At 40.7% G+C, this 13,274-nt stretch overlaps 1 protein-coding gene across 1 annotated transcript; it reads right to left on the bottom strand.

Moving 5' to 3' along the window:
- Positions 1-691: 691 nt before the first annotated feature.
- On the bottom strand, positions 692-11,774 carry LOC138023734 (uncharacterized). Its single transcript, XM_068870793.1, has 3 exons — positions 11,385-11,774; positions 4,979-5,632; positions 692-3,936 (listed from the first exon to the last, which is right to left on the bottom strand). The coding sequence occupies exons 1-3, from the start codon at positions 11,629-11,631 to the stop codon at positions 2,792-2,794; spliced, it is 2,046 nt and encodes a 681-aa protein (XP_068726894.1). The 5' UTR covers positions 11,632-11,774; the 3' UTR covers positions 692-2,791.
- Positions 11,775-13,274: the final 1,500 nt, after the last annotated feature.

Here is a 13,274-nt window from a genome sequence, read left to right as displayed (position 1 = left end):
ACTAGGGAGCGGAGCATGCATGTGAATCTGACAAGCTACCATGCAAACCGGTAAGACCTTCAAATTACATGTACTTGTGAAATTTTCATGTTCACGGGCACATGTACATGGGAAAAGCACTTAATTTCCGATACGGGACCCCTACTACGTATAACATAGCAAGCTAATTCAGTGAATTTTTAACAATTGTGCGTAAGAAGGCTCGGTGCGTTGCTTACGTCTCTCAGGCATTGTTCCATGCGTCGTTCCCAGGGTTTCTCCACTTCTCATCCCCTGAAGCGAGCGAGAGGAACCTTTTATGGTAACCCCCAAGGTTCATAATAGATATACTGTGCACGTGTATTGCAACCACGATGTAATTCATCAAATTATACCGAGGACAGCGTTTGAATTATGGTTTTGCTAGTGATCGAGGAAATACTCCAAGATCAAATCGGACACTAAGAGATATCCTCAAACGTAATCTATTACAGAAACATGGTGTTTCCTATGGGCGCCATAATAATTTCTTGCAATGGTTTGCAACATAACTTCCGGGCAAATAACACAAAAGCAGTCTTTGATGATTTATCCCTGGTCGTCTATTTTCACAGTTATAGACAGCAAACACGTTGTTTACAACTGACTTAATAATTGCAGTCAAGGTTCGTTTTAAGGCGGAGGCTTCGAGCTGAAAAAAAAACATGCAACATTTTCCGTTTCCTTTATTTTATTAGTTGTAATCTTCGTTTTTGGCACTAAGAGAAGGGCATACCTCTTATTTTATAGATAAATCAGTAGATAACTGAACTCGTTTACGATTAAAAAAATACCATTCTTCGTCTTACTTTAATTAATATCTACGGCCTTGTGGAGTGACAACCAAAATTCCCGCCAAACTCTCGCTGCACGCGTGGCAATTGGCTCTAGTAATTTAAAAGTAAAGTAATGATCCACATGATCCACAATGCAAAAGAGAGGATTAATTGCATTAAAAACACTGGGAAATTAAAATGATGCTTATTTTCTGCTTTCCAAAACATTTGATAGAAGTTACAAAAGTCACAGTCTTCAGTGCCTGTTACCGAAAAAATGCACTAAAATCCTGTTGGACTCTAAGAAATGTGCTCACACATAACTTGTGCATGTGGTAGTTCCCCATGGTTGCTAGGAACATCGTAAGATCGACACACTTTAAAAGTGCCCGTTATCAGATAATCAGTGCATAATTTACAATCTTCAAATTAGACCATATTCGTATTCCCAGTATTGGACTGGAACTAGCTTGCAGTGGAGGCTAATGCGGGGGAATATATTAAAAAGTATTTGCATTCGAAAAGATTTCCCCGCATTAGCCTCCATTGCAAGCTAGTTCCAGTCCAATACTGAGAATACGAATATGGTCTATTCGATTCGATTTATCATGAAAGTACATATTGACATAGAAACTATTGAGATCTTCTAGGACCATGAACGAATCTAAGTAAATTTCACTAGGTAAAATGATGTTCCTTTCGAAAAACGGAAAGTGTCCCTCAAACTATTTGCGGTTCCGATTTATCAATAACTCAATCTGCGACTGCAGCAGTATGTAACGGTGTATCACATATTAGTATCACCCAACTAGTGGACTGAATGCTAATTCTGCATTTTGATTGGCTACCCAACTATTTCTTTAACTTGCATTTGCTAACGTTGCTATTGCCTTTTCTGTCCGCCTAGCTGGGTGATACTAAAACAATTAGACCCTTCGCCCTCAAGGGCCACGGGTCTAATTGTTAAGTAGAGACCTTTAGATCGGAGGATAAGGACCACTACAATTACGAGTTTTCCGTTCTGAGCACGCGCACTTAAAAAAAATGTCGGCCTCCAAACCTTATGCGCATGCTCAGTACAGGAAACTCATACTCGTAGTGGTTTGCGATCTAAAGGTCCCTAATATAAAACAAGACGAAAGCAAATTTTATCCCTTTCGCTCAAAAGACCACTTGTCTTTTATTTGACCTCCAGCGTAGGATCCTCAAACATTTAAACAAGCAGAGTAATATAAAATAAATATCAAAAAGTGTCAGTGTCAGAAAATGATTAAAAAAAAAGCTACTGACACTTTTTGATGTTTATTTTATTTCACTCTACTTGTTTATTCATTTTAAAGTGTCACGCATCTCCTACAAAAAGTTTTCCTCAAACATTTTAACGTTTCTCATTGTTGCAGTTCGATAAATGTAGATAGGGTAAAATTAGACATGTAGATTTAAAGTGCTACTGTGACCAAAAATCAATTTTACTTTTTCTTTATATTTCAAAACTATGTTAAGTCAAAACTAAGTGACCGACGTTTTAAGTCTTCATTTCAAAAAGACGCCTGCTTATTTTGAATGAAATTTTCCTTATTAATGGTCCGCCATTACTAACTTTAAAGTCTTGAGACAGCTGGATCGAGGATAAGATGACGTGAAAGTTTCGAACTTTGAGACTTTTAAACTAGTGTTTTGCATGTATACTAAGCTGCGTTTACACGCTGCAATTTTAAGCTAGTGAGGCTTTGACGTCATCTTATCCTCGATCCAACCCTCTCAGGTCCAAGCGGTCAGTCTTGAACGTGAATAATGGTGGACCGTGAAATCCTAAACTTGCAGTCAAAGAAAACAGCCTTTGGATAAAATTCGAAGCTCAAGATGCTATCAGTCAGGTGTCAAGCAAACACGCTTTCAAAATCTTAAGGAAAAAGGGATGTGATTTTTTTGATCATATTAGCACCTTAAAAAAAACTGTTTCATGAACTTGGGCTGTGGCGTCATCTTTTCCAAGTTCACACTATGCCATAGCACTTCAGTTTACCCAGTGTATGATAACCTTTTTGGCTGTATCCTCCGCCGGTATCCCCAAACCTGAGTTGTTTGACTGGAAGGCGTGTCTTGTCTGTGAGGAGACCGCTGTCTTCACGCCACACACCATCGTTCTTATCACAGTTGCAACCGTAACTGGGGTTTGCACATGAGTTGGTCATCCCGCATGCGCACTTACCACCGACTGACGCTCCACCCCAGTACGTCATCTTAACAGAATCCCGTGACACCCACCATCCGTATGGATCGTTATTGTTGAGCAACCTTGAATTGTAACACTCGTACTTAATAAACTGTTCACAATGGGACGAGACACTGATGAGACTCACCAGCTGATTGAAACTTGCTCCTGCGTAATGAATGTCACGTGAATAGCTACCTTGACCACCGTAACCATTCACTAAGGTTCTGCTTTCACTGTCGTGACTGATAACTGTCACGCCGACACCATTCTTGTCTGTCATGTCGCAATGAACTGTAAATGAATCCACAGCCCAGTCATCTGGATTGATGACGTAGTTTCCGCTTAAGCTGCTTCCGCGGTACTTCCGTATTACAGAGCAGGATTCCCCAAGAAAAGTGCTTAGTTTCACCTTAGCTTCTATTGTTTTCAGTGCATTAGTTGCTCTGCAGGTGTAAGTTCCCTCGTGAGATTTTTTAACAATTTGAAGAATCAATGTTCCATTCAATAACACATTTGAATCAAGAGGAAGTGAACGCTGTTTATCTTTCTTCCAAGTTACAGTTGTTTTTAAGTCGCTCTCAGCAACACAGGGAAGATGGACACTCTCACCAGCCATTGGTGAAACATCTTTTGGGGGACGCACTTTAAATCGCAGACGAGAAGTTACCATGAGTTGAAACACTGCTGTTGTTGATCCCAGGATATTCACCACCTTACAAGTGTATATTCCTCTATCTTTCTTTGCCACGTTATATATTATTAAGTTTCCTTCTGCCATCTTTGTTTTCCGTACTGGCAAACTAACAAATGCCTTGGACCAACTGACACTTGGCTGCGGCTGACCAGTAGCATTGCAGGAGATGGTGACATTTTGCTCCTCCTCTGCCCATATTTCGGTGAATGGTGGCAAACGTTTAGGAGCGACTGTCGAATAAGAAAAGAAACAAATCAGGTAAGTGACCTAAGATTCTGCTTGGTGGAAAAGTAAGTTATATATAATATAGTGACCTTTAAAATGTTTGTGACATTCAAAGAAAGTATTTCAGTTCTTCGTGGCAGAGAATGACGTCAAACAACCGAATCGATTTTACTCAAGATTCAATCTCGTACCCAGAGTCCTCGGGCTTCTTGGCCAGCGGGTGAGCGCCCGGAGAGACTCTGGGATAATCGACTTGAACTATATTTTTGATTGGCCGCTTGCTTAACAATGGCAGTCCGACAGGAAGTCGGTAAGTAATTCGGAAGCCCCAGAATTTGGAGGGAGATTCAAAATCTAAACTAGTTTCTTCTACCTCAGAAATATATAAATCACAAAAATAATAAAACGACGAGGTTTGAATTATGTCTTATACCGCACGGGAATTTTCCCACGCTGCTAAAAAGTGATTACTGTTGCTGTTGCAAAAGTACCGTGGGAAAACATTACATCAGTCTCTTTGAGGAGAAATCCGTGGAATAGAGTCTTGTCGAAGCCATTCAGAATTACGGAAACATCAAATTGTAGAAGAAGAGGACATTTGTGTCGTTTCCACAAAAAATTTGTCGATCGTGTTGCTTGCACGATGTCATTCTCATTGCCTTCTGAACGATGGAATGTACGCTGAAGCATTAAAAATACACTCACCGAAAACGTCAGGTTTCATCTTCACTTGCTCTTACAGCAAGCCACTGATCATTTCTTCAGTTTCTTTGTGTGTAAGGCTAAAATTCTTGTTTCTCAAACACTTTCAACCCGCCATTTCTACTGTTTACGGTTTTCTCTTTTCTGCTTTCGTTTAAACTCAAGCATACGTAATAAGACCGGAACCCACGTTTTCTGGGAAAATGGAGTCGATTATCCCAGAGTCTCTCTGGGCGCTCACCCGCTGGCCAAAAAGCCCGAGGAATCTGGGTACGAGATTGCTCAAGATTTGAAATGAAATTGAGCTTGAAATGTGGCGAAAGAGAAATGACAAAGGCAACTTACACTGAACAGTCAGCTTAGCTGACGCATTAGCGCTTCCTAACAAGTTCTCTGCTCTGCAGCTGTAAATTCCTTCATCTCCAGGTCTTACTTCCCTCAAAATCAGAGAGCCACTGGGTTCAATCACGTGACGTCCAGCCGGAAGTGATGAATTCACCTTAGACCACTCGACTTTTGGTAATGGATTTCCATTGGCTGAACATTTCAAGATGGCTGTGTGACTTTCATTAATCGTGGTTTCCGTTGGAGGCTGAAGCAGAGAAGGAGCCGCGATTGACTGGCCCGGTTCACCTTTAGCGCCTTTTTCTCCTGGAGGGCCCTTTGGTCCCGCGGGACCTGTATTACCAGGAATCCCCATATCCCCTTTCGTGCCCGTCAGTCCTTGAGGTCCTACTGGGCCGTGTTTACCAGGAAGTCCCTCTGGTTCGGGTCTCCCAGGGGGTCCTGGTCTGCCCCGGGTTCCCGGTCTTCCTCGTTTCCCACTATTTCCTTTTTGTCCTGATCGGCAGTGAGTTTCATCTTTGGCACAAATTTGGTTTTGCAGTGTTTGAAGCTCTTGTTTGATCAGCAGTTTTATATCAGAGGCGGATTGCACAGATTTCAGTTGTGACTGTTCTGGTGAAGCTCGTGTTTGTCTAGACCAGGCGTGTTGATAACCTTAGCACAACATGAAATTGATATCAAGAATTATCACCGACAGATACATTTATGGCTCAAGTCACCAACCACAGTGAATTGTGGCCACCTTACTGGTTGCTATTGGGAATATTCCACAGGGCGTTTTGACATGCATGTCCTAGCAGTGTAAATTATTGACAAACACGTGATTCAAAGCTAAAAGCCACGATACATGATAATGAAGCTTTCTTCTATGCTACGGCTGGCAGTAAACAGAATTTATGCTTCATTTATCTCCAGCGAATTTGAATGGGATAAAAGTTGCAAATTTATAAAGCTCGTACTTGTCTGGACCAGGTGTGTTGATTACCTTATGAAGACATGAAATTGTTATCAAGAATTATCATCTTTAAATGCAAATATGGCTCAAGTCATCAACCACAGTGAATACTCGCCACCTCACTGGTTGCTTTTGAGAATATTCCACGGGGCGTTTTGACATGCATTTCCAAGCAGTGTAAAGAAATTTATTAAAAAACACGTGGTTCAAAGCTAAAGGGGGGGGGGGGGAGGGGTGGGGAGTATCTCCACAAATTTCGGATAGGTGTGTGCCGCGAAGGGTCTCAAACCCTGTTAAGGATGAAGCAAACGAAAATTGATACCCTATTTAAGGCCCAAACCCGAAAAATGACACCCTATTCAAGGGAAAAACGAAAACGAAAATAGCTCGAACGGGTCAACTTTATTTCGTTTCTGTAAGATTACTGGAAGTTAGGATAAGCGTAGTATAGTAGACTAAGCCTACTTAAATAATATGCCATCATAAACTTGATAAATCTTTCAGAGTTGTTTTGTTCCCTGCTGCTACTTTGTTATGGAACTGAAACAAATACAATAATCATGTCATCTTTGTTCAACTACAATCGCCAACATTTGGTTGTATCGAATGGCCAAACACAACTTGAAAGCAAATGTATCGGAGAGGAGGCAACAGCGCTAATTGAACTGGATACCTAATTCCAAGTTTAGATCAATAGCGTTTTGTCTTATATTAAGGTGGCTCAAAAGCAGTTTCAACACTTTTAGGGAGACCTTGTTATTAGAAGGATTGACACTACATTACTTTATCACGGAACAGCAATATTATGGTACCATGTAAAACATTATTTTTGCTTAAAACAAGATGCAGTCATTTTTGTGACGTAAAAAGTTACCATGGTAATAAGAAAGCCTTGCAAAAACACCCTATATTTTAGCTTTAGTTGCTCATATCTGAAAAACGAACTCGGTGACCCCAATTTTTTATCGCACAAAAGTAATCAGCAGGCCAAGATAAAACTCTCTGCAAAGTTTAAAAGAATTCTGTGGAGTAGATTCAGAGCTATCTTAAATTTTCAATTATTTAAGGTGGCTCTGAATCTGCTCCACAGAATTTTTTTAAACTTTGCAGAAAGTTTCATTCTGGCATGTCGATTACATTTCAGAAATAAAAAATGGGGGTCACCGAGTTCGTTTTTGAAATATGAGCAGCTAAAGCCAAAATATGGGGTGTTTTTGCAGGACTTTCCTGTTGCCACGGTAACGTTTTACTTCACAAAAATGACCAAATCTTTTTGTTTGACATGGTACCATAACATTGCTGTTAAGTGATAAAATGTTGTAGTGTCAATGCTTGAATAAATGTGAGAACCCTTGAATATATATGAGAACGTTTCTTTCATGTGTGGAAACCGGTTTGAGCCACCTTAAGTGTTATGTTATGTGACAGAAACATATAAATAGTTTACTTCATAGAAAGTGCGGCGTACGGGGTTTTATGCACGAGTTGTTTGTGTCAAAAACCCGAACGAGCGAGGAACGAGCGAGTGAGGGTTTTTGACACAAACAACGAGTGAATAAAACCCCGTACAAAGCACTTTCTATGTCGTAAACTCTTTATTACACATAACATGAGAATTTTCATTAAAATAGTTTTCTGAACGCGAATTAGAAACAAAAACTCACTAACAATAGAACCAAATGCAAATTTAATTTAATTCAATAACAAAGTACGATTTGCACGATTTGCACGATTTGCACGAGATGCACGAGTGATTGGCATGGAAACGCCTTTACGCTATCGCTGATTGGTTATACTTTCACATGTGAAATAGCTGTACGCCATTCTGATTGGCTGTATAGGTCTTTTTCACATGTGAAAATAAAGCGTATAGATTTGTACAAATGAGCTTTATGGAATAAAATTCTCATGTTATGTGTAATAAAAGGTTAATATAACCGATTGCTTTGACCGTTCCTTGTAACTGAAAGCTCATGCAATGACCCAAAAAAAAAGATGGCGCTCGGGAGGAGGAATAAACGCCCCACTTAATACAGTCAACTCAAGATTAATATGGAAACGGCAGAGGCCGAGGATTTACTACGAAAATCAGCCGAACTGTGGAATGGGCTCAAATTTCTATATCGTCGCCACACCCACTTTTCTTTTTTGGCCGGGGCAGCAACAAAAAGTGGGTATGGCTACGATATAAAAAATTGAGCCCATTCCACAGTTCTGTGATTTTCGTAGTAGTTCGGGTCGTTTGTGGCTGTGAGTTCTCCTGTGAGATGATTCGACCGCTGCTGAATAGTGCAACTCAAGAATGAAAGCACTTGTAAACTGGAGTCTTTACTTTAATGACAAAACAACATTTAACCCTTGGACTTCTCTTAACCTGGACAGCAACCCGGGACAGCAGTTTGACCAGATGACATTTTACATTTATTTTGGGTGCTACTGGATATTGAAGATGTGACAGCAAGAAAAGAATATAACTGGCGTGCGAACATCCGGCTATAGCTTTCCGGGCTTTTGTTTCACGCCGCCGGAAAGAACCGACGTGAAACAAAAGCCGGAAAACTGTCAGTGTTCGCAGGCTAATGGGGAAGGGGAGAGAAGAAGCATAGGGTGCCTCAATTGTATCAGCTAAAATAGCAGTGCGTAAATAGTCAAAAGCCGGAAACACTATGCCAACATGGGCAAAAATGATACCCTATTTAAAGTGTCTAGGTCACGCAATTTTAAGCAATTTCAGCACTGATCGAATGGTAATAGAATTAATAAACTATCAAAATAACTGTTCAAAACTATAGAATAACTCTAACAAAACACAGGGAAGCCAAGAAGGGACATGGATGGAGAAAACTGGAGAGGATTGAAATGGATTGAATTTGGGTAAGTTTGAAAAACGCCGGCCCACCTTTTTACTGGGTTGCAAACCCAGTCGGAAAGTAGGTAGATTTCCGTTTTTTTTTTTTTTAGTATTTTTTTCCGTGTCGGTAAAAGTCTTGCCTGTCACTCCCCTGGTAAGTGGTGTCTTTGTGCATAGAGCCTTCTGCGCGTATTTTCGTAGGACCGAGAGGGTAGTGGAACTGCGTAGATTTCTCTGGTGGACACAGTAGAATCATTAACTTAGCCTGCAATGGCGTCGAAAGTCATGTAACGCGAATGGCGTTTTAGTGGATTCTTAAACAAAATATACCCTTACGGAGCTCAATAATGGAAAGTCAGTTGGATAAACTAGGCATGAATCTCAAAAGCGACGAGTACTGGACTTCGACAACAATCTATCGCCCGTCGAGACGAAATCAAAGTGAGCATTATTTACCTGAAGTACATGGTAATTTGACACAATTGAGTTTCTTGTCTTCACGCACGCAATGAAATAGGAAGAGATTTTCGCCTCTAAGAGCAAATATGTTGTTTGTTTTAATAAAACTTTCGCTGGAAAAGGATTCTGTGGTATTTTCTGCCTTTGTGAATTATAATATCATGTTGTGTATTGAATTTTCGAGCTTAAGGTTGAAATGTGATATGGGAGAAGTTTTTTAGTATTGCTCTGTAAGCAGGAAGGGTTCACAGGCCTGTTGAAAGTGTGCTTGAGTTTCAACAAAATGAGCCCCAAAATCAGTGAAAACTTGTGACGCAGATGAATAATAAAGTAGCTGCTATTTCCAGAATGATGGAATTACCTGTTGATAATAACGTCGTACGCGTCTTGGAGAGTAAATTTTGACTTTGCATAAACAAGAGTTGGGCGATTGTGATCTTTGTTTTGACTTCGCTCATTTCATTGTCAAACTTTATAACACTTGCCAGAAAAAGAAACTTACAAAAACCCGGTATCTTGCCATCATTTGAGACAGATGCTTCACTGTTTGGCGAGTAAACATGCCGCGGTAACTTAATCACAGCACCCGCTGAATTCCGGCCATGTCACTTTCGATTTTGCAATTTACTTGAACGTAGCAAAAATCTCCCAAAATGTTTGTCGCTGATCGTAACTTTTTATATTCTATATCCACGGTTCAAAATTAATGTTGTTTTCATGTCGTAAATATTTTATTCTCGATCGACCGTCCGGGAAACTTCGTTCTGCTCTTTCTGGAAACTGTGTATCAATAGTTATTTGCTTTTTCATCAATATTTGTTTTGCATAAAGCAAGCTAACAAGATCTGTACCTTGCTGAGTTCGCATTTGTTAGAGTTAATAGTATTTTCGGTCCGATGCTTCTGTTTTTTGAGGGGAATGTTGTCTTGGTCTCCCATCCAAACACTAACCCCGCCCGGCAGGGCTTAACTTCAGTGAACTTTAGTATTAGAAAGCCGTCAGATGCTCAGAGGGCACACTTGTGGTAAACAGAAGTTGTGAGGGAACTTGAAAATTATCAACATGTCAGCCCAGAAGCCAATGTTTCTCGCTTCTCCTTTATTTGTTGTTCTTCAGAGACTGGAATGCTGTATTTCAATACCACACAATTCAGTGCCTTCTGATTTTCTGTAGCACCTACCACAGGCAACCCAGTGTATGCTTCACAGAAGCATCTCGTTTTCAAATTTATATCAGTCTATATCAAAATGTCATTTACAAAGCTGGAAAATCATTCTCAAGTTGTTATGTGGCCGTGATTTTGCAAATGAAAGACTCTCGCTCTGCTAACTTGACGTTTAGAGCTCATAATTAACAAAATTAAACAAAATTACCTAAAATAGCGTGAGCTAGCCCCTTTAAGGCCCCGACCACACGTATCCGGATATTTTTGAATCCACAACTTTTTCTTTCCGGATTCAAAAATATTTCCATCCACACGTTGCGTATTCAAATCGAATTTGCCCGTCCACACGTATCCGAAACGTATCCGGATTCACTCTAGTGCTCAGGACTCCTCAAGGAAACAGAGGTAACAGAGCATGCGCCATGAGGCCCTCGGCAGCCATCTTGAGAGTTGATTCACGGTAAGGAACTGGGCTCGATCTTGCTACGTCATCCGAATAAAAAAAATATCCGGATTCATATCGGATTCAGAAATATCCACTCTTGAGAGCGTATTCAGAAAGTTCCGGATTCGCCAGCGAATTCGCCGGATACGTGTGGACGGAAGGCGTATCCGGAAAGAAAAAGTTGCGAATTCAAAAATATCCGGTTACGTGTGGACGGGGCTAAAGGATCGAGAACCTCAAAAACCATACCCTATTCCGCGGCACATACCTATATATCCCATATATGGGAGTAACACCCCCCGGGGGGGGGGGGGGGGCTAAAGCCATGATACATTATAATGGAGCTTTCTTCTAAGCTAGCCTACGGCTGACAGTAAACAGAGTTTATGTTTGATTTATCTCCAGTGAATCTGAATGGCATAAACGGTGCAAAATTATAAATATTGAACTGTTTTCACCTGTAAACCAGTACTAACCATCAGTGATACCGTTCAAAATCTAACATGTATCAAGAATCCTCGAATAACCAACCTCTTGTCTGCCTCCATTGATCCTTATCATTTTGCCATTCTCTGTAATTCTTCTGTACTTTTCGTAGGATTTTAGTCTCCAGCTGATCACAAGATGTTACTGAGTGTGATATCAGTAGATGGTGGTGTTGTATTCTGAGTTCCACATGAATTAGTGCGACACAACACACAACCGACAAAAGCAAACCAGACGCAGAACACAAGATGCCAAATCTGTTGGTCCGCTTGTCTTCTTGTTGGTGTTTCATGGCTTTAGTATGGCTTTTTCAACAGTTTTCTACTTGTTTGTGTTTGAAAAGATAAACTCGCGGCTTACGAATCACAAACGCTCTAATCTTTTTTTCAAAGAATTTGCAGTAATGAACAAACAAACTATGCTAAGAAATGAAACTCTACACCCAGTCTTGTTGACACGTATTTTAGATTTTGTGACACAGGAAGTATATCAATTTACTCAGGTCAGCCGGATTTTCAGATTTGTATGGAAGCACTTCCATGCAATGGTAAGAGAGCACTGCGTCCATCACCTTTAATTCTTCAAGGTTACGCCATTGGAAGCTAAAATTATCTGACTAGAGTAGAAACTGGGGTGAAGGGAGGTGATGTTGCAATGTTGGGCGCAAACAATGTTGAACAAAGTTGGTCATCAAACGAAAAATGACTCGGAATAAAAGTCACCAAGGTGAGATGCTGAAGGCGACAAAGGCTCTCTTACAGCTTTTGGACTGCCAGCAGTCCCTTTGTAAATCAGTCGAGCGGCCTGCTTTTCTGAGGCAGTCGTGTTTTGCCACAGGCGCAAACGATTCCATCAGTACATCTACGGCAGGCCTGTTGAGAGTACAACTGATCACAAGCCTCTAGAGGCAATTTTAAGGAAACCTTTGTCACTGGCTCCTCCACGGCTTCAAAGAATAATGCTCCGCCTTCAAAAGAATGAGATAAACCAGGGGCACCCAACGTCAATTTTCGGAAAATATCTTTTCGGAAGACGATTTGAGATCTAGAATTTTCGGAACATTTGTTGTAAAGGTTCTTGCTTGCCTGCCTGTCCTAGGATTTTCGAACATCTCCAAAAAAAAGTATAATTGCCCATTTTTAAAGGATTTTTACCCTAAAAAGGCCACCTAGAACTTTCGGGATCCATTTTTCTGGCTGAAATTTTCGAAAAGATAACTTTTGATACCTACAATTTTCGGATCACTAGACTTTCAGCTAGGAAATCCGAACAGATCAAAAATTTTTAGGAGATAAAAATATGCCTATATCTACCATTTAAATACAAAAATACGTTTAACAATGCTATGTTTAAGTGGTTTTGAACTATATTCTCGTTGGGTGCCCCTGATAAACGTCCTCCACAAGCCTGGGACTGAAGAATGCACCAGTTGCTGATACGCTTCCCGATTGCATCTCTGAAAGGACACCGATGACACCCCTGAGGCTTTTGATGCCCAAGTCCATGCCGTGATGACCTCTCTGCCAGTCTCTGACAACAAAGTCTCAAGGCTACCGCCGGGTCTGTACAAAGCAGGACCCTGATCTACAGCAGTTTATTAACATCATCCTTAGTGGATGGGCAGATCAAAGAAATCAGTGCCCTAAGTGAGTCCTCACCATAATGAAATTATTGAGATGAATTAACAATTATTTTTGTCAATGGACTTGTGTTCAAAGGCGCGAGAGAACTGTCATTCCATCCGCTCTTAGAAGAGAGATGCTGAAACGAATTCACACCGGACACATGGGGGTACTAGAGTGCAAAAGCCGTGCAAAGGAAGTGATTTTCTGGCCAAATATGGAAGGTTAAAGCCATATAACGGGCCCTCAAAGCCAGAAGTCGTGAAGCCCAAAAAAGCCAGTGAGAGACGAGGCCTGAAACAAGCCACCCAAA

The sequence above is a fragment of the Montipora capricornis genome, chromosome 11, assembly GCF_036669925.1.
Source record: "Montipora capricornis isolate CH-2021 chromosome 11, ASM3666992v2, whole genome shotgun sequence".
NCBI lineage: Eukaryota > Metazoa > Cnidaria > Anthozoa > Scleractinia > Acroporidae > Montipora > Montipora capricornis.
Note: the sequence above shows the minus strand (reverse complement) of the source record. Positions and strands in the feature narration are given on the sequence as shown.

Excerpts from the sequence above, each read along its gene's own strand:
- LOC138023734 (XM_068870793.1), bottom strand. The coding sequence starts at position 11,631 with ATGAAACACCAACAAGAAGACAAGCGGACCAACAGATTTGGCATCTTG. Across the intron at positions 5,633-11,384 it reads TCAATGGAGGCAGACAAGAG|GTTATCAACACGCCTGGTCT; the intron begins GTTGGTTATTCG and ends TGTTGTGCTAAG. Across the intron at positions 3,937-4,978 it reads AGCTAAGCTGACTGTTCAGT|TCGCTCCTAAACGTTTGCCA; the intron begins GTAAGTTGCCTT and ends CTTATTCGACAG.